A 20,898-nucleotide genomic window follows, 5' to 3' on the forward strand; every position below is an offset into this window, starting at 1 on the left:
TATTCTACATAGATCATTGGTTGGAATGCACAGTACAACAGTTATGAGCACACCGTCACAAGAGACACCTGCATGAATGCTAACAAGTGTAATAGATCCATCAAACCACATCGCAAGCAACTGCAATGAACCAGTCTGTGGAAGATGGGAAGTTACCATAATATGGTTAAAGTACATGGGAAGCTCCTACAGTCACTTCTCTCCAGAGTCATAGCTCCTGTTAGAGAGCCAGGAAACCTGAACCGCTGGTTGCCACCTGAAACTTTCTGTTTTACAGGGATCGGTGTCATGCTTTTATTTCCAGACCTGAGTCACTGTGATTTTGCTTGGATGGGGGCAAGGAAGAGAAGGATACAGACTCCATCTAGCAGAGCTTACTTCCCCAGACCTGCATGGTCAAACAGCTTGAGATCAGAGGTCTTGCCTGTAAAAAGGCCACAAAATTTGAAAAGAGGAACAAAACAAAGCTAAAAAACCAAAACAGAAATAACATGTTTTTATACAGCCTTCAATAAAGCTATAGTCAATGGTACAGTATTGTTCACATGACACTTATTAAGGCTTTGACTACCGGTCTTCTACATGCACGTTTTATATACATATAATCTTGTGTGTGTGTGTATAAATTACTTTTTTTGTTCTAAGCAAGAAAATATTTTCATGCATTTGCTTCTCCTAGTATTCACAATACTTGGACCATATTCTATTCAAGAACTTCTGGAGAGGGCTGGGTCTATTTATTATCCATCTGAAAATGCCCTTATCTCCAGGAATGTCATTTGTGCCCAACAGTGGCGCTGGCCCCACACTTCTCTGCAGTCATACACCAGAGAGGAGGTGTCACCCTGGAGCCTGACAGTACATCGGCTATGTAAACATAGTAATCCTTGGAATATAAATATGTTATTAAAGCTAACATACCTCAGCTTTTAGCTCATAATTGCCCATGAGTGCCTTAATGAAATATCATTCAAAATAAAGTCTGTCTTTTTCTTCTGTCTTTTTTCTTCCCATATCAACAGCTCAATTACAGTGGTTCCCCCAAAAGCAGTTTTCCCTACTTTTTCCCAAAGAAGTGCCAAGCTACCTGTTAATTCTGCAAGTCCATGGTTCAGTAGCTTCCATATACATAAATAACTGCAACATAGAGCATGTCTGAGCCTTATAGCTCGAAGTGCTTAAGTCACCATCTCACTTGCACCCCCGCCATGAAGTTAAGGACTGGGCCATAGGCCAGCGAGGAAGCAGTAATCAGCAGAGCTCTCCCATTTCTAGTTCCATGCCTGGAGCTTGCACGTTTGACAGGTTCCCAGAGCTCACCAGAGCTGCCCTGTAGCATGGCCTGTGTCCCTCTGCCTCAGGGACACCCTGACTATCTCTGGCCCAACATTTCCTTCGGTGAGATCCTCTGGCCAGCTGATGCTGCAGAGCACTCCTAGGTTGCAGTGGGGTGCCCAGAGCAGCTCATCTGTGAGAAGGAAGGGCTCACATGGCAGTGGTACTAAGGAAAGGAAGCAGTGTAAAGAACGCTGAGAAAGCAAACATGGGTGGAGTGAGGAGGAGAGATTCCTTATTTAAGATAAGGCCTGGACTGCTGCCACAGTCCTCTGAACTGCCTTGCCTGGTGGTGTAACTGGAGCACGCTATCAGTGCTCCAGTTATTAAGCTCTGTCATCATTACACAATCATGCCTTGCACCCCACCACAGCACTTCCCTGTCAGCCACCACCTTTCCCTTGGCCACTGCATCAAAGTACTTCCATTCAACATATACCATGACAATTACTGCAAATCAGACACAGGGCCCTTCTCAATTAGCATGATCCAAGTAGCTAGCAGCCCTGAAGAGACTTCCCCTGTGCCTCTGCCTACCTTTCAACCCACAATAACCAAGATAATAAACACATGGGACAGAGGGAGTGATGAAGTCCCAGCCATCTGGTTGTTTACTTATTGCACAGAGTAGTTTGGGCTGGTAGGGAAGAGTGGGTGGCTCCCAAGGTCCTTTGAGAAAATCCTACTGTATGGCTGTCCACATCATCTACTCCAGAAAATGTGTTCACACAGCTCATGTGTACAGGATGCTTAGGAAATTTCACCTAGAAACAGGATATGCAAGAGATGAAGGCTTTTCTCAATTCAACCCCAGTCTTCACACAGTCCCATGGCAAGCTGTGCAAAACACAATGTTTATGCCCTGGCAGGTATGATTAGAAGAAAATTTTTGGTCCTGGGTATGTTAACCAGAAAGGGTCATGCTAATAATTTCAGAGGCAAACCTTTGAGGCTGGATTTAGTTTTAGTTACAGAAAATACTGGACACTGCTTTTGGCCAGGTGCACAGAAGCTTTAAAAAAAAAAAAAAAAAAGACAAAGACCACAGTTAAATGTCTCAATCTTCAGATGAGAATATATGTGAGGAGCAGTCAGACTACTTTCTCATGTGTAATGCATCCTGAAATTTGGTACTTATGTATTGGGCGTGAAAGCCTTTCTTGTTGATCGTGTCGTCTGTGTGGAATCGAACCATGATGGAATCCCCTGCAGAGTAGATTTCTTCCAGAGGCTGCAGAAAAGTAAAACCAGCACAAATTGGTCAAGTCTGTAGGATAAATAACTACCTGCACTATGATGCTAGAATTTAAGGTCACAGTGGCCAGGAAAAACAAACATTGAGCTCTGAGTACTTCCTGCCCTGCTCTGAGTTTCTGAGCACATTCTCTTGCTCTTTGCATGTTTTCCTTTATGTTTGAAGACTGATGCCAGCTCATTCTACAATCCCCATTCTTACAGTAGTTTTTTGTAGGTCATATTCACAGGACTCCCTGGATGTTCTTGTTCCAATCTTCTGAGTTTTCTCTAATTTGTCCTAACCTTTTCAGGAAATGACACAATCCAAACTGGACCCTGCTGGGCAGCTGATGCCCTACCAAGGTTCATTAGCAGCAAAATAACTCAGCCACATACCTTACATTGTAACTCTGGTTATCTCCCCCACTGTTGTGACATCCTACAACCTCCCTGTGCTTCTCTGAAGGACCAATGCTTTCCCAGACATTCTTTATTTGAATTTGTGTAGGTAGGTAGGTTACTACTCTGCTGCCCTGAACTTCTTCACACCAAGCTGCTATGCTTTTATTTATTTTCCAGACCATTTCCCCAATTTGCAAGGACTTCTCTGACACACCTGCTCCTTGGATGTCTCTCTTTAAATTCAATAAGCACCTTCTCCATTTCATTGCTGAGATCCTAGAGAAATTAAACATAGAACCTCTGGTTTTAAATACCACACACTATTGCTCATGCTAATAGAGTCACTATGGGGACATAGATAACACTTTAGGAGACAGCATGCCACCATGGAGTCAACAAGCAGCTCTGCAAGTCCTTCCCACCCTTCACCCTCGCCATAGCATGGTCTCAATGTGACTTGACTTCAGGCAGTAAGTGACTAAGGATGAAAATGGCCTTTGGAATCTGTTTTCAACACTTTTGTGGCAGAGCTGGGGCACAGCAGCACGGCAGTCCCACACTGCTGTCCGTGGCCCTGGGCTAATAGGGGAAAGTCAGCCAGCAAAAGTTTCCAGACCAACTTTGTGCAGATAAAATGACTGTGATCTCTAGCAACAGAAGCAGCAAAATCTGCCCCTTTCCAGAAAGGGTATGCAAGCACCCTTCTTTGGCACCCCCAGCTATGCCTATGAAATCACCACCAGCACAGCTTACCCCTGAGCCACAGAAGCGTCCTAGGCGGGGTGCAGTGCTGTCGTAACCATCATAAATCTCCATGTAGTCATACCCACAGTCAGCCTCCTCCTCGATCTCAAATGTCTGGAATATCAGCTCCACCCCATAACCATCTTCAGCAACAATCACCCATTCACAGTTTGCTTGACCTGGGTAGTTGTTGTCCCCAAACTGAGCATGGGAATACAGCTCCTTAGTTCGTACTTCAGCCTTTAGGAGCCCACCACACTCTGGAGGAAGGAAAGAGCACAAAACACAATCTCATCAAAGGCCCTACCTCTCAACAAAGACTCATCATCCCAATTTTGGGCCGGCTGTAGGGAGAGACCTCCAGCATGAAGTGCATGCACAACAGGAAAGGTAATTAATCACTGCACCAAACTGCCGTAAACCAGTGAATTCTCCAGTCACTCATAAATCCATTGACCCACACCATGTAGAGAAGTTTGGTCCTTTTGGTACAGAACATGGAGGGAAAGAGATAGGGTTCCTGCCACATTATACTCTGAAAAAAACAGAGCAGCAACTTAGAAGGAAGACTCATTCTTTGTATTTTTCCTGCAGTTGGAATTCTGACTCCAAGAATTTTACCATCAGTAAGGTGAAGCACATTAAAAAACTGGGGACTAAATTAATTCTTTTCTGCCCATGCACTGCACAGTGGTAGCCCTGTGCTTGTGCAAAATGCGTGTGCTTTGGTGCAGTTTCCCTGCAGCCAGCCAGTCAGGAAGATGCCTCCTTACCGGTCTCTCATGCCCTGCTGCTCAGAGCATATTTCATGTGTTTACAGTGGCAGAGATTTCAAAAAAGTGAACCTTGCTACAATACACCCACCTCTGGGCTGCCACAGATAGAAGATCAAGCTTGCTGTGTCTGTCCACAGCACATCTCTGCTTCCACCATAACCAGCCTGTTCCACGTGTGGGCCAATACATAGGCTAAGTTTCATCACCTCATTTTCTGAGGGTGGATTAGGAACAGAATGGGTTGCTACTCAACCAAAGACCTTCAATTTAAACAAAAGAACTGAGCAGGAATGTCTGATATCAAGAATCCTCTGAGCTGATAAGGAATCTGGCATTTATGGTATGGTGTCAATAATGGTCTGGGAACTGGTTAGCACAATTTACAACCACTTAAAATTTAAGCTAAGCTTATTTAGGAGAAAAGTGTGTCTTGTTTTGCCTGGTAAACAACACAGTGAGATTTTATGATATCTTATTGCACTGGGGTATTGGCAGGCAACCAGCTCACCTGTGCTGTGCTTTGCCTGGAAACCTTTTCTTTGCACAGAAGCATCGGAGTAAAACCTGAGGAACATCTTGTTGGTAGAAGCCACTACAGGGTCTGGTTTCTTGCTGCCACAGAAGCGGCCAAGGATAGGTGACTTGCTGTTGGGCCCATCATATATTTCCAAGTGGTCATAGGCACATTCTTGGTGCTGTTCAATCTCAAACTCATTGAAGGTCTACAGCAAGAATAAGGAGAATTATGACAGACATGTATAAATCTTAATATGCAGTTTAGCAGAGGATGAAATACCAAGTGAGAAACAGGTCAAATGGTATGCCTGTCCCACTCATCCCACAAACTAGAAAAGAATAGTGCACTTTTGGATAATTGTATCTCAGGGTGGCAAAGCTCAGAAGTTCATATGAATGTGCCACATAGCCTTAGCTTTGCTGCCTCACATGAGTGTATGACAACAGTTTTCGATTGCAAGCCTTATCTACTCTTATTTTTCTGCTCGGAACTGAGTGGGCAGTTCTTCAGTACTACTTCCACTGAGCACAGGGATCCAGATTATTTCTTCCAGTGAATGGGCCATCTGCACAGCCTTGTGCATGTCCTGCCATCTCCATCAGGTCACACTGTAAAATGGGCCTGACACTTCTCCCTCAGCAGGGCTGGGGACTGGCCCTGCCACCACCTTATGCAGAGATGGTCCCAACAGAGTGGGTCACAAGGAGGGGTAGGGGCAGGAGAGCATGTTATACCTTCTGTTAAAAGAGTGCACAATGCTCCACAGTTGTCACCCTGCTGGAGTCTCCTCCAAGCTGCCTCTCCCCTGCCTCACATCCCTCTGAGACCTTCTGCCCTTTTGCAGGCAAGGGGCAGCCTCCTGGGATGTCCTCCTCTGAACACTCCACACAGGACCTATGCAGATCAACCTCTCACTCGCACAGTAGCAGGGGAAAGTTACTTCGGTTCCTCACAATCCAGCCTGCCTCTCCCCTCGCGCTCCCACTCGTTGGTTACTCACTACTTTCACGCGGTGGCCAGGTGTTGTAGAGATGTCCCAGGTGCACTCTTTCCGACTGGGGTACTTGTCAGGCCAGTTTGGACTGCTCACCGTTCCTTCTGCACCACTCAGCTTGTGCTCGCAACCAGCTTGAGAGAGAGATCACAATATAGAGGCATCAGGGCAGGTCTCACATGGGAACCATGTAATAACCTACACGTTCCTCTCTGCCCACTGAGACCCTCAACAAGGCAGAAACAGTAAAGGCTTCAGTCACTAAACAAGACCCTTTAACGTTACTGAATATTTCTGATAGGTTTGTGCTCCACTTTTTTGAGCTAACTTGACAGCTGGTGAAATGGACCATCTCACTCCCCTAGGCTTCATTAAGCTCAGAATCACAGAATCATGCAGGTTGGAAAAGACCCTTGGGATCATCGAGTACAACCATCAGTCCTACTCTACAAAGTTCTCCCCTATACCGTATCGCCCAGCATCTCATCCAAACGACCTTTAAACACATCCAGGGATGGTGAGTCCACCACCTCCCTGGGCAGCCTATTCCATTGTCTGACCGCTCTTTCTGTGAAAAATTTTTTCCTAATGTCTAGTCTAAGCCTCTCCTGTTGCAGTTTAAAGCCATTCCCTCTTGTTCTATCGCTAATTACCTGTGAGAAGAGACAGCACCAACCTCTCTACAATGTCCTTTCAGGTAGTTGTAGAGAGTGATGAGGTCTCCCTCACCTTCTCTTCCTCAAACTAAACAGTCCCAGCTCCTTTAGTTGCTCCTCACAGGGTTTATTCTCCAGGCCCTTCACCAGCTCCGTTGCCCTCCTCTGCACTCGCTCCAGCACCTCGATATCTCTCTCATATTGAGGTGCTCAAAACTGGACACAATACTCCAGGTGTGGCCTCACCAGTGCAGAGTACAGGGGGACTATCACCTCCCTACTTCCGCTGGTCACACTGTTTCTAAGACAAGCCAGGATGCTGCTGGCTTTCTTGGCCACCTGGGCACACTGCTGGCTCATGTTCAGCTGCTTGTTAATTAGAACCCCCAGATCTCTTTCTTCCAGACAGCTCTCCAGCCACACCTCCCCAAGCCTCATCCACCTCCTCACTCCCAAACACATTCTCCTGCTCCTCCATCTCATCTGCCCTATTCCCAGTGACACGGTGTCTAATGCCTCCGCCATGTTGACTCTGGTGCTGTCTCAGCCTTGAGTTGTTTTGCCAACTTGGAAAGCTAAATCAGCTTATGGAAAGATCAGACAAGGACCAGAGACCATACACAGGAAGGGCCATAGCCGCACACTGCAGCGGTAGGGCTGCAGGAAGAAAGGTAACTTTGGCAGCAGTGAGCGGTTAGATCAGCTTATTCTTTCTCTTCTGACTCAAATCCAATAATTAAATGAAGCAGCAGTGACTAGTCTAATGGTCATGTTCCACAGCTGCTTCTTTTGCTGGCCCAACTTCTTTCCCCCACTCTGTTCATCCCCTGTGGCCATACAGAGGACCAGACTGGGGAATGGATCCAGCTGAAAACAAGCTCTCTTTTTCCTTTTTCTAGGCAGCTTTTTAGCTAGCTAGGGTTTTTTTCAGTGTCCCAGTCTAGTACACTGTACAAACACCCTTCCAGCACTGGGCAGGAAGCACCCTGGCTCAAACTTTGAAGCACCTTGTCTTTCCTGAGGGTAGGGAGCAGTGACCTTACCTTCTTTACAATCGTGGCCATTTTCATGCAGCATGAAGCCATTTCTGCACTGGCATGTGTAGCTTCCAAAGGTGTTGATACATTCGTGCTGGCAACCACCATTGTCTTTGGAGCATTCATCCTTGTCTGGGCAAGATCAAACCGACAAACATTGAGCTGACAGTAAGGAACAGACTATCATAGTCACCAGCTAGGAGTCCCATATCCAGACTGGCAGATACTAGTGCAAACCTCCAACCTCTTCTCTTGGATTAGTCCAGTCAACTTTTTATCCCAGATACAATTATCTTCAATTGTCTTTCATTCCATAAAATGCATCACAACTATGGTTTATTATATAATGCAGGTTTTGAATAGTTAAAGACTCGTATTCTAAAAGAAACCTATAGCATTGTCTCATTGTTTTAGAATAGAGTCTAGGAAAAGTATCACACAAATTCACTAGCCTAGGCAAAAAGATACTGGCCAGTCTTTATATTTTCAAGCTTCTACATACTCTGATGAGCCTCCACATCTTTAAATAGCTCTGTCCTAGAACACAAGCAGCCACACAGAGAAGAGGATCTAAGGTACGAGCTGCCCCCTGAAGCTGAAATATGCCCCAGTGGATGTTCACTCCTGTATGTTTAGGACTATGCATTCCTGAGTCTCACTTTTCTGAGCATAGGATCTGCTCATGGTTTCCAGGCTGATATAATTTATTAGCAGTTTATCTCCAATTCTTCTTGGCCCAATGCCCTCCCTGGACCCCATTAACCTCAACCATCTCCTCACTCCCAAATGTATTTCTAGACGAAACATACCCCTCCTCATCCTTCCTCTTGCTAGATTTAATAAATCAAACCCCTAGATCTGAATCTACTCTGCAATTGTCTTGATTCAAGGCCATTTCGCCTGATCATCCTCCTCAAAAACATTAATACTCTTTGGTCTCCGCTGAAAACACAGCACGAAATTTAATTTCTATTTCCATATGATGTACAATTAACCTCCAGAACTCTCTGCCAATGAAGTACATCACCGACACCAAGAGCTACAAAGGATTCAGAACAGAGGTTTAGAAACTCCTCCTAGAATGCACTGCTTTGATGGGAAGGATTGCTATATAGAAGACTTCTGGAAATTTTCTAACTCTTCTTGTTTTAGAAGAAAAAGCTTATCTTTAATGACTCCAGGGACAGGAATAACTTCTAGGATTGGGTTCCCCATTGCTTACTGCTGTGGAAGGGCTGGAGCCATTAATGAAATCCATGCATCTTGCTGATGCCACACTATGAAACTGGATCATACTGCACTGAAAAACCAAGGTGAAAGGTGACACAGCACAGAGCAACCATGCTTTTTAGATGTAACTGTGTCAGGTTCTGCCTGATTTGACAGGAGGTTGAAGAAAATTCACCAAAACAAGAAGTTCAGCCAGACGAGACAGCTAAGTAAGTGAAAGAATAGAGCCACTTACCAGAGAAGTAGTGAACTTTAAAGCCTTTCTTGGAGACTGTGTTGTCTGATTTGAACTCCAGTCTCATGTTGTTACCATATGATGTGATTACTTCAGGCTTCTCTGAGCCACAGAATTTGCCATGCAGCTTGGAGTCAGAAGCTAACCCACTATGAACCTCAACATAGTCGTATTTACAGACCTGTCAAGAGAGAAGGACATTTCTTAGCTCCGTGGACTTGGAACAGAGCATTTCATTGGAAGGGGACAGAGTCTTGACTGAGCGGGAACAGAAACAGCCTTATACTTACACTCCTAACTTCCTCAAATTCTCCTCTGTTAGCGTTCTCACTCCCTTCCTTTGCTGCCCAGGTCTTAAAGCATAGGTGTGCTTATCAGAACAGCAAAGGTTCTATTTAATTTAGCTAAAATAATTACTCCCATATTATCCAAGAAACTGACAGTGTTGAATGAATGTCCTAGTTTCAGCTGGGATAGAGTTAATTTTTCTTCTTAGTATCTAGAATAGTGCTGTGTTTCGGATTCAGTATGGGATTTTGTATGAAAAGAATGTTGATCATACGCTGATGTTTTCAGTTGTTGCTAATAGATCATGGACTCTCCAACTTCCCATGTCCTGCCTGTGTGTACCAGAAGCTGGGAGAAAGCACAGCCAGGGCACCAGACCCAAATTAGCTAATGAAATATTCCATATCATGTAATGTCATGCTCAGTATATAAAGGAGGGGCAGCTGGGAAGGAGAGTGTTCTTTCTCATTTCTGGGATTGCAATTGTGGGATCTTGGTATTTTGAGATCACTAGCTGTGAATGTTCTGGGCATCAGTCGGCGTGTAGTGAGCAATCACACTGTGCATTACACATTTGTTGTTTCTACTATTGTTATAGTTTTATTTTATTACAATTATTAAACTGTTTCTTTCTCAATGTGTGAGTCTCCCTTTACCTCTCCAATTTTTCTCCCCCATCCCCTGGGCAGGGGGTGAGTGAGAGAGCAGCTGCATGATGTTTGACTGCCAGCCATGTTTAAACCACAACTAACTTCAGCAGCCTGCTGAATTAAGGAAGAGCCACTGCTCCCATTTACAGTGGGGAAAGCAAGATCTGAATGCTTTGTTCAATTCCACCCTGCCCTTGGCAGGGCAGAGAACAAACTCTTACTGGTTATTTTGTTTATCCTTGAAGAACTCTGCTTCATTTTTCATTTCCAATTATTCTCCTGCAAGGGCAGCTCAGGGGAAGAGGGGAGATGAGACACCAATTAGGGATGGAAAACACCTACAATTATGCAAAACTGGTAGAGAAAAGAAGCCCATTGATAACAGAACAGCTTTAATCCTTCCCTTCCATACAGAAAGCAGATCCAGACTTCAAGGAGAACAATTACTGTTATTGGCTTATTATATCAAGGGTGGGGAAAAAAACAGAAGCTCCACCAGTAAGACAGAGTCTCCTCTTCCTTGTACCTCAAGGATTTATTCAGTTCTGAGTTAGCCAGTAGTCACACCTCTGAGATGCAGGGACTGGTTACGTACATCATTGCCTTCCAGCTCAAACACTTCGAACTGCAGAGAGATCCGGTACTGGGCTGGAGCTACCACCTGCCAGACGCAGTTTTTGTTAGTAGGATATTCCTTGGGCCATCCAGGGCTAGTAATGGTCCCATTGAGCTTGGTGATGAAGCCCCCACAGGCAGCTGGAGAGGCAATAAATGAACACAAGTTTTACTTGGTTCTGTTCAGACACACAAACTGGGCCACATTGTTAGCTTAGGAAATTAATCGGATCCTGGTTGGTAGCATATTTTAAATCCTGGTCTCCAGAACAGGTTTAAAATGTTGGGAGCTGCAAAGAAGACAGAAACCTCACCTGCTATAAATCACCAGTGAAACACACACTGCCAGGCTATGGTCCTGGGAGTCACTTAGACCACGTAAGATTGATCTTCTTTTTACTGTAGCCTTGTGCTTACTATGGATCAGTTGACTTGACATGCACAATACAGTTGTAAAAGTCAGCTTGGTAAATTCACCCACATTCAGTCCTACAAACCTTACTATTTAAGTTTATCAGTAATGGAATAATTAGAAGATTATGCAATCCTAGGGAAGACACCCCTGTCAACTCTTCAGTGGCTTAGTATATGTGGACTGCATCTTCTTGAGGGAAAACTGAAAACAAAGCCAAAGACTTAGCTTTATTATCCTGTTTCTTTTAAAAATTGAGGACATCTTAGCTTCACCCTCTTGTTGGAGGGTATGGATTTTACCTCAAAGGAATTAACCTCGGTTTATGTTTTTGCTGCAAAATTCTATTTGCAATGAAGCAATTTTTTCTTGCTGTTTCTTGGGAGTAATCCGATGCAGCCAGATCTTCAAAACCCACAGGGATAAAAGCTTCCCGTGTTTTGTTCCCAGTGTCATTTTGCATTAAGAGAACTAACCCAGGGGAGCAGCTTCAATCCAAAAAGTGTAGCAAGCAAGTGTGTCTGCAGAAACAAAAGCAATTTACTCTGATGTGCATCACTACAATATCAAAGACTATCCTTCCTGTATTGCCCACAAATGAAGTTTAAAATAAGAGGTTGAGTGCTCAACAAACACTTGCCAAGGCTTGCTCAAATTTGCAAGAAATTATTAAATAAAAGTAAAACTTCCAAAAGCCTTTTACACGCACTTAACTCTGCCCTCATCAAGTCGACAGCAGCCTTCACCAAACTGTCTGACAAAAGTAGAAGTCAGGGCAAACCAGGTGACATTGAGAGCACCACTCACATCGTGTGGAGCTCCCTACACAAGAACAAGGTGTAGATTCCCACTACACCAACATCTGTATTGTTGGTGGGAGCAAACACTTGCTGCAAGAGATTAACTGTATAAATAGAAACAGAAACAGTTTCTGTCGAAGATGTGGGTTTTCCCCCCCCATAACAGAAGGGAAGTTACTCCTCAGTATGGAACATGTCTGTTTTGTGCACATGCAAAACATTTATATTTTATTCTACAAAATAAATTTATTTTAAAAAAATAATTAATTCAGTCTTAGATTGAAATACTTTTGGGCCACTCAGTGGTTAGGTTTTAATACCCGCCCTCCTTATGCTGCACTGTGGGAGATCTGGTCTGAACAGGGATCTCTGGCAATGAAGAACAACTGGTTTTAGAGATGTTTAGCAGTGGAGAATCAGGATATTTTCAATATTTCAACCAAGAAGATGCTGACAAAAGTAAGTTTTTCAGTGGGAGACGGTAAACAGAAACAAAGAGGATGTAGGGGCAAGGAAAACCATCTCCAGGATGGTTCAATTTCATTATTAGCCGTAGTACCCATCCTACAGACAGATGGCTCAATCTGTATGTTACTCACCTTCACAGCTTTTTTTATCAGCTGTCAGCTCATAGCCAGGCTCGCAGGTGCATTTGTAACTGCCCAGTGTGTTCTCACAGTGCTGCTCACACCCACCATTGTCTGGCAGAGAACATTCATCCATCTCTGTCAGGAGAAAACCAGAACAAGTCATACTTTCCTGACCACATAAACCCCGTCATATTCCTCATGCAACACGTCTGGACAGAAAAGACCAGAGCACCGCCTGATGAGCTGAGCCCACAGAGCAGGCACCTAACAAGTGCTAAAGCAATCCTACCACCAAAACCATAAAGGACTACAATTACTGCGACTAGTCAAGAGTGCTTTTTCTGGACAGGAGCAGGAAAACAGACTCTCCTGTAAAGAATTCACTGCCTTTTGTTCTCATTTGCCCCTGTTTTTTTGTTTTGCTTTTTAAATTCCTCGTGCTCTTCAGTGACTTAAACTACCAGGAACCAGCCCATTATGGTACCCACAGCAATCAAGCTGCGGGATGCCATACCCCGCTGAACCAGGTGCAGAAAGGGAGCTGGGGAGGACATGCAAGTAGTTTTTTCTTTTCACAGACACATGAAGTCTTGCTACCCTAGACTTTGAAATCAGGTTCTTCCACTCACATCTCAACAACCTGAACTGACATTTTAATATACAGATAGCCAGAGGTACTAGTTTCTCACTCTGACCCCTGATTACATGTGCATCCCTTAATAGATGGTTTTATTAACATGGTTGCAGTGGGTTGGCCTCAGCTAGTAGCCAAACACCTACCCAGCTGCTTGCTCACTCCCAAGCCCGCCACTCCAGTGGAATGGGGGAGAAAACAGGAAAAACAGGAGCAAGGAGGCTCCTGGGTTAAGACAGGGAGATTACCCACCAGTTACTGTTGTGGGCAAAACAGACTCAACTTTGGGGAATTTAACTTAATGTATTGCCAATTAATATAAATATTGGAATACTGATTCTGCTATTGGGAAAAAGAAACCCAACTGGAAAGAAAAACACCACTTTAGGAAAACACCTTTCTGTCCCCTTTCCCAGGCTCATCTTCACTCCAGACTCCTCTCCCCCTGCCTTGTATCAGTGCAGCTTACACTCAGTCCCTTCAGCAAAACCACAAGCGTGCAATGGCAGGCGATGGGGAGCTACAGTCAGTACATGACTCTGCTGTTCCTTCCTTCTCATACTCCCCCCCGCTCCAGCATGGGTCCTCCACAAGTTGCAGGGAATATCTGCTCTGCCAGGAAGCATCTCTACATTCTTCTCCTCTGACCTCGGTGTTACCTCAGCTGTTTCATACTTTTTGTTCCCTTCTCCTCTCTCTCTTCTCGATCATTTTTTACCTTTCTTAAACACATTTTCACAGAGGTGCCACCAGCTCAACTAATGGAATCAGCTGTGTCCTGCAGTGGGTCCACTGAGTAGCCAGTTTGAACCATCTGTCTGGCATGGGGCAGCCCCTGCAGTCTCCCACTGCCAAGACCTTGACATCTACAGCAAGTATAATGTTCCAGTAACAGTTAGTGTTACATAGCTCACATAGGAACAGTCTTGACTAGATGATCACTGTAGGTTCCTTCCAACTGAAATATTCTGTTCTCTTCTATTGATAACACTGTATTCCTGCAAAGCCCTCCCACAGTCAGGAGCCCCCAACTTCAGTAGTTTCAGTCCAAACAAATTTTATTTTCTGGTTTCCGTTTGTGGATTCACTATGAAGATAGTAGAGTATTTCTTTGCTGCTCCATGCTTGGGTACAGGTTCAATAGCTTCTAATCTAGCTGTTAAATCACTTGCTTGAGAGAAGAGAGAGGCTACAACTCCTGAAGATCAAACACCACCCCTGTGATCAGTCTTTACCACAGAAGGACATGTCCTGGCTATGAGCAGGTATATTTTGTGAAGTATTGTCTTTCCTCTAATGCTTGCCATGAGGAAGGAAGGCACAACAATGTAAGACAAGCACATCACTACTAACACTTCAACCATATACAAAACAGGCTCCAGTGATACAAACAATTTGTTACAAAAATGAAGATAAGTAATAAAGAATAATCCTAGAGCTTTCTCTTGAGCTATACCTGATGGGATGGACATGAGGTAATTGCTTTTCATATTCTGCTGACATTGTCTCTTGGATGTGACCAATGGCTTACCCTCTCTGAGCTTACTCAATCTTAACTGTTTGCAGGTTTTTCTCTGAAAAGTTAGATGTTACCATGCAAGTTCTCACAAAGCATAACATACAATTCCATCCTTAATTCTGCTTGGGTTTTTTTTAAGCCGAGTTATTTTCTTTCAGTGTAGTAAGATGTATAATTGAAGCTCTATTCCTGTCATAATTCATTAAGGCAAAGCTGACCCATTGCTCAATTAGCTATGGGTAGCAGCCTGAAGAGTGCATGCAGAGCCATTTAATTTGTTCATTTATTTTGTTCATGGAGTGGCTGGTATGGATATGGAGGTACAGGCTGCAGACTTCAGATCCCAGCTTGAAACTCCACATGTTGCCTGTAGGTATATCTACCCAGCTTTTGCAAACTGACATCAACTCTGTCCATAATGCAAGCTAGCTAGAAGTTGTGTAGCTATGACTACTGTGGTTCTTGGTCCAAGCAAATACATTCTGCTCCTCAGACGGACTCACCAGCATGGATTTAGCAACACCCTAAACATGCCCGAGTCACATGGTTTCTGGTTCAAACACTTGAAGTCCAAGCAGACACTGAGAGATGTAGTTTGCCAGCAAAAACTTCACAGACAATACCTGTGTCTGCAATTGTACTAATTAGTGAATGTTTATGAATTTTTTTACAGAAAAAAAATAATATTTCTGACTATCTGTATCATAGGAAAAACATCCCAGGTTCAGTGTGTAACTTTTTTTCCCTACAAACTTGCAGGTGAACCTCAGATTCTAGAGAATGACTTGCTGCAGGCTAAGAAGTCTCCATGTAGTGCCAATCCCTGGAAGACATCTCTGCAGCAGTTAGTCTGCACTATTGGCTCCTGCAAGAAGCCAAAAAGTCTTTAGGAAGAAGTATTGTCTGTGTCTTTATGGAACCTGAGAAATTTAAACAAGGAAGTCTAGGCACTGTGAGAGTTTTTCAGGGACTGGAATTAAACATCACAGTATTTACCAGTTATTTTGCAATAACTCTTTGTCATGGTCCATTAGGATCTCTCAAATTGTCATGGTCCATTAGGATCTCTCAAATCTACAGGACAATGTACTCTCTGAATTAAGCTTTATTTAAATTTTTTTTTTTTTTTTGCACATAAATGCACAGATTAAGAATTATGTGTTATAAATTGTGAAACCTGATAAATTGAATGGCGAATAAGTGAATTCATGTGATAGACTAGTCTGAGCAAAGGGGATTGAGCCCTGACATGTTTGTTGTATTTCTTAATAAGCTCATGAAATAAAGTTTAATTCACAGAGTACATTGTCCTGTAAATTTCAGAGATCTAAATGGACCATGACACCCTTTAACGCAAGACAAAATTGGATATGGAGGTACAGGCTGCAGACTTCAGATCCCAGCTTGAAACTCCACATGTTGCCTGTAGGTATATCTACCCAGCTTTTGCAAACTGACATCAACTCTGTCCATAATGCAAGCTAGCTAGAAGTTGTGTAGCTATGACTACTGTGGTTCTTGGTCCAGACATAAGTAAAGGAATTATGCAATCCAAATATTGACATTGTAGCTATTATTTCTGTACAACTGTCACTGAACCTAAGAGAAACATGACTATCCACCTTGCAGCAGCTCCACAGGTATTTTCCCAAATAGACATTTGGTTCTTGCCACCATCAAGTCACCAGGATGCTGGTGACCATGTCTTGGGTCCAGTTCTTACGAAAAATCTTAGTCTTATTCGCATCCTCCTGAAGAGGATCTCAGTTTAGGAACACATTTGTCTCCTAAAGCACTCAGAAAATTTCCCTGGGATTCTACTTGCATTCAAATTTACCCTCTCTCCAGAGGTTTCTTTTGGAATAGAACTTAAGTAGAGAGTTGTTTTCAACACTTTGTGCAGTACTAGCACCTTCTTTGAAAATGCCAGTGTCCCCTGGCATGGACAAAGGGAGGTCACATTCTGTCCAGCTGTGCAACACAAGGCGTTAGTGCCTGTGCTGGTACTGACCCAGTAGGCTTGCTTTCTGTCTTAATCAGGGAGGCAGTGTTCATGCCTCAGCATCAAACCCCTCTATACTCTCAGATCAATTTGAATAGAAACTTGATATTGGTGGTTGTACAGACAACTCTAATAGCTCTTAACTACAAGTAGATACAATGGTAGCTGATCAGTTTGGGATGGCAGTAGGTGAAGGGATGAATAGTCTCCAGCTTCGACACTGAGAGGTACTAGATCACATACCTTTAAAGAAATTTGCTGCAAAGCCTGCTTTATTGATGGTTGCATCAGATGCAAACTTCATCCATACTTTATTTGAAGTGGATTTGATATCTTCTGGCTTCTCGTAGCCACAGAAGTGACCGATCAGTGGGCTGTATTCAGTGAGGCCATCTCGGATCTCCAGGTAGTCATAAGAACAGGTGTCGTGCCATTCAATCTGCAATGGGAAAAGAGTGTCCCTGCAGCTCACTAGTATGACTGCTCTGAGTCAGACTAGTATGACTGCTCTGAGTCAGACTAGTTATCCAGTTAGACTTTAGCCAGAGATCAGCTTCCAAAGGAGCATCCCAAACAACCAGTCACAACTAGGTACTTGTCTCATGGCTGCCACTGAACAGTCATGCAATTGAAATTGCATTCAAGCCCGGCCATGTCTTAGTTCTACTGCTATTTCATGGCTATCCTTCAGTGAAACCCAGTCACTGAGTATCTACAAGCTGCTTTTCCATGAGAAACTGTAAGGAAAAGAGCAGAAAAACTACAAACAAAAAGGTTCAAGGAATAGATGTGGGGTCAGAGCTAGGAGGTAGCAGTATCAGCCCGTTCCAGGACAAGCACAGTAAGTGTGCACAAGCCACAGGAAAAAAAATGGGCTAGATGGGATTTATGCACCAACTCAGGTTCTGTCCACTCCTGTCTGTGACTTATATATCAGTAGTCAGAAACAGATCATTAGGCATCTAGCTAAGAGTGTAAGACAACCTATAACCAGTAGGAGAAAACCTTTTCAAAGCTCTTCAAAGCCTGTCTGCCATCTGGGAATATGGTGTTTCCTTGGAGAGTCACAAACGTCCTGCAACCTGCCAAGGCACAGTGACACCAGCAGGTGTTTTTTGCCTGGATTGTGACCATTCAATTTCATTTGACCAGAGTGAAAATTTAAGGACTCATGACGCCCTATTTAACATCATCAACAACTTCGTGTCCCTTCCAATTCCTTCTGTCTAGAGTAACAGTTTTTCAGAACTCATCCTATTTAAAACTTCACTTCAAAATCTCTGAGAAAACTTCTGGTGAGGAGAAAGGATGTTCTCAAGTATTAAAAAGATTTTTTTTTTTAAATTAGCATTTACATCACTCTCTTCTTAATTTTAAAGGATCTACATAGGCAAAATAATATATACAGTATATACTATAAAGTATAATATAAGTATAGTATATTATATACTATAAAGTATATAAAATAATAATAAAATATAAAATGACATTTCTCACCTCAAATGCTTGGAATGTGATTCCTATGTGAAAGCCTTCAGAAACTGTTATCTTCCAGATGCACTCTTTGGAAGGTCTGTAGTCATCTGGGTAATTGGGAGATTGGATCTGGCCAGCATCTTTGTGAATTTCTCCACCACAAATAGCTTCATAAAAAAAAACAACAAACAAACAGCAAAACTACGAGATTGAAGGTTTTTCCTTAGGTAAAGCCTGCTCCATACATACCCTTCTTCCTCATTCAAATCTGTATCAATACCATTTGTTACACAAAGGCAACTAGAAGTCAAGGAAGTTTTCACTTATCTAACATTTTGTCTTAATGACAGTCTCCTGTCTTGCTGTGCCAACCTCCTTACAAGGTGAACTCACTGGGATAGAGAAACTTATTGGATTTGTGTGTTTCACACACCTGGTCACCTTCAGAACTGCTTAAAACCTGCTACCAGCGCCAAGGACCAAGAAAAGTTGGGGGAAAAAAACCCCCCAAAACAACCAACCAACCAACAAACCAGTTGCAGATCTAATCCAGCCACACGATGGCAATATTAACGAGCATGAGTTGAGCTGTTCACCAGGAGACCAACAGGCTGACTGCTGTGCATGAAAAATTAAGCTTTGTGCTAAATGTAAGAATGAATAACTTAAGGATCAAGAGCAGAAAATTTAATTATTCTAGTTTAATACAAAACTAGCAGAGACCTCAAAGACAACAGCAGTTCACCATAATTGTCTGCAAGACTATGCAACAAATTAAAGTAAAATCACAGGCTAAAACCAATGTTACCCCATGATACATGACACATATGTCTAAAGAATATTTTGGCTGTGTTTAAAGTCAAACAGACAAAAAGCACTGATAGTAAGTACAAGAGAGATGGCACTGCAATGACACCTGCCAGACATCAACCACCTGCACCCTTGGGGTCTCCCCAAAACACATTGCATTAGCAATTCAGATGCAGGTTTCCCTATAGAGTCCTGGAAATTGCTTGCATTGGGTAACATTGTCTTGGTGTGCATTGTAAGCTGCTAAGCTTAACCTTGACCTAGTTAAAAGCACCGTTTCACTACTGCAGTGCTAACTTCTTTCTTAAGAGAATCAGTGCTAAGGCACCACCAAATAGTTGCACTCTAAATTCAGCTGCAGAGCATAATTTAGGCTGCAGTTTGAGTTCATGCATTCAGAGCTACAAGTGGGTCTAGAGAGAACCTCTGAGGGACACTTTATAGAACTGTCTCCCCCACCTAATAGAAAGAGGACTACAAGAGCAGTTGTATTTCCAGCAGATGTCTGGGAAGTTAGTCTCCCACAAGAACAAGGGCAAGTGATTGTGAGATTTCTCCTAAATGCCTACAGAGTATCTCATCCACCTCTCTGTCCTGGGTGGGTGGCCTATAGTAGACTCCTACTACAACATCTGCGCCGTTGCCCTTCCCTCTGATTCTAACTAAACTAAACTAAAGACTAGTAACTAAACTAGTTACTAAAGACGCCCCACCCTGTCTTCACTACACTTGTACTCAAAGCAATCCTAACAGTCCCTAACATACAGCACCACCCCACACCTCTCCTTCCTTGTCTATCCCTTCAAAAGAGCTTGTAGCCATCAATTGTACCACTCCAGTCGTGGGAGGCATCCCACCATTTGTGTATGTGTGCCATTTCCCTAAATAAAGGAACTTACTTAAACAAAGTTATCAGTTACATTAAGGAGATGCTGACAGGTTTGTTTTTTTTTTTTAACAGCCATAAAACTGTCAGCCAGCAAACAGTATTTTCTCTATACACTGCAGTAGTTCACGCTGAAATTCAGCCGAGCAAACTTCACTGCAAAATGGAAAGAACATTTGCTGATAGAGCCTGAGAAGGCAATAATGATGACAAATTTGGGGCTGCCAGTAGTACTGTAGGGCAAAACCACCAGCATCTTCCCATCTTGAATCTCACGGAAGAAAAGGAATATGACTGAACTGTGAGGAAACTTTCACCACATTAACTCATTTAGTATCAAGTAATTCTCCCATCACATGATTACGTGCTTCTGCCTCTTTCATCTACTGAAAATTTTAGGGTCAAGATCTGAAGGAATCCAAATACAAAAATCCGTCCTCATTCACTGAACTCCCAGCAAAGTTCAGATGCATGAGCATTTACATGCCCTCTCACTAAAGCAGAGGACAGAGAAGCAGAGCTAAAACCCACGTTGACTTTTTAGTATGTGACAGATAAGAGTTCAAAAGAGGAACTAACAGCAAGACAGAGAGCTTTTGGACAAAAATTGATAGAAAATCAAACATTTAAGGGCAATCCTTCCTGGAAACAAAAATTACCCTTATTACCTAGACACAGAAGTCACAAAACAGCTGAGTAAACTACCTGACAATGGAAGAAAGAAACATGCCAGTACCAGAGCTTGCATGAGAGAGAAATAAGGATTAAGGAAGATTTTTGGAAACTCTCCCATTTCAGCAAATAAATTACGGAGACAGATGCAGATAATCTCACTACCTGCTGCTCTGACAAGAGGAGGCTGAGCTAAGAAAAGAACTATGCAAAGGGCCATCACTTTTTCTGTGGCACAAGCTGGCTTCCATCAATCACACTCTGTGCTTGCTCTCAGGCTTAGTCACTTTCCAAATGGAAGTTTCTTGCAGGAAAGGGTTAAATAAAAAGACAGTGTCTTGAAGAAGCAGGCAAATAGTAGCAGTCAGAAGGATGCAAAGTT

General features: G+C 43.2%; 1 protein-coding gene across 2 annotated transcripts in view; it reads right to left on the bottom strand.

The window, feature by feature from the left end:
* Nucleotides 1-2,431: 2,431 nt before the first annotated feature.
* The window catches only part of TLL2 (tolloid like 2), a 98,966-nt gene continuing 80,499 nt past the window's right edge, over nucleotides 2,432-20,898 (bottom strand). For both annotated transcript variants that reach the window (XM_074908324.1, XM_074908325.1), the window contains 10 exons: nucleotides 18,170-18,315; nucleotides 16,916-17,111; nucleotides 12,527-12,652; nucleotides 10,696-10,856; nucleotides 9,163-9,343; nucleotides 7,704-7,829; nucleotides 6,011-6,138; nucleotides 5,002-5,215; nucleotides 3,727-3,977; nucleotides 2,432-2,566 (listed from right to left, as the gene is read on the bottom strand). In XM_074908324.1, coding sequence (XP_074764425.1) covers nucleotides 2,432-2,566; nucleotides 3,727-3,977; nucleotides 5,002-5,215; nucleotides 6,011-6,138; nucleotides 7,704-7,829; nucleotides 9,163-9,343; nucleotides 10,696-10,856; nucleotides 12,527-12,652; nucleotides 16,916-17,111; nucleotides 18,170-18,315 — 1,664 coding nt within the window. The remainder of the gene's footprint in view (nucleotides 2,567-3,726; nucleotides 3,978-5,001; nucleotides 5,216-6,010; nucleotides 6,139-7,703; nucleotides 7,830-9,162; nucleotides 9,344-10,695; nucleotides 10,857-12,526; nucleotides 12,653-16,915; nucleotides 17,112-18,169; nucleotides 18,316-20,898) is intronic.

This window comes from Athene noctua, chromosome 5 (assembly GCF_965140245.1).
Source record: "Athene noctua chromosome 5, bAthNoc1.hap1.1, whole genome shotgun sequence".
NCBI classification, from domain to species: Eukaryota; Metazoa; Chordata; class Aves; order Strigiformes; family Strigidae; genus Athene; species Athene noctua.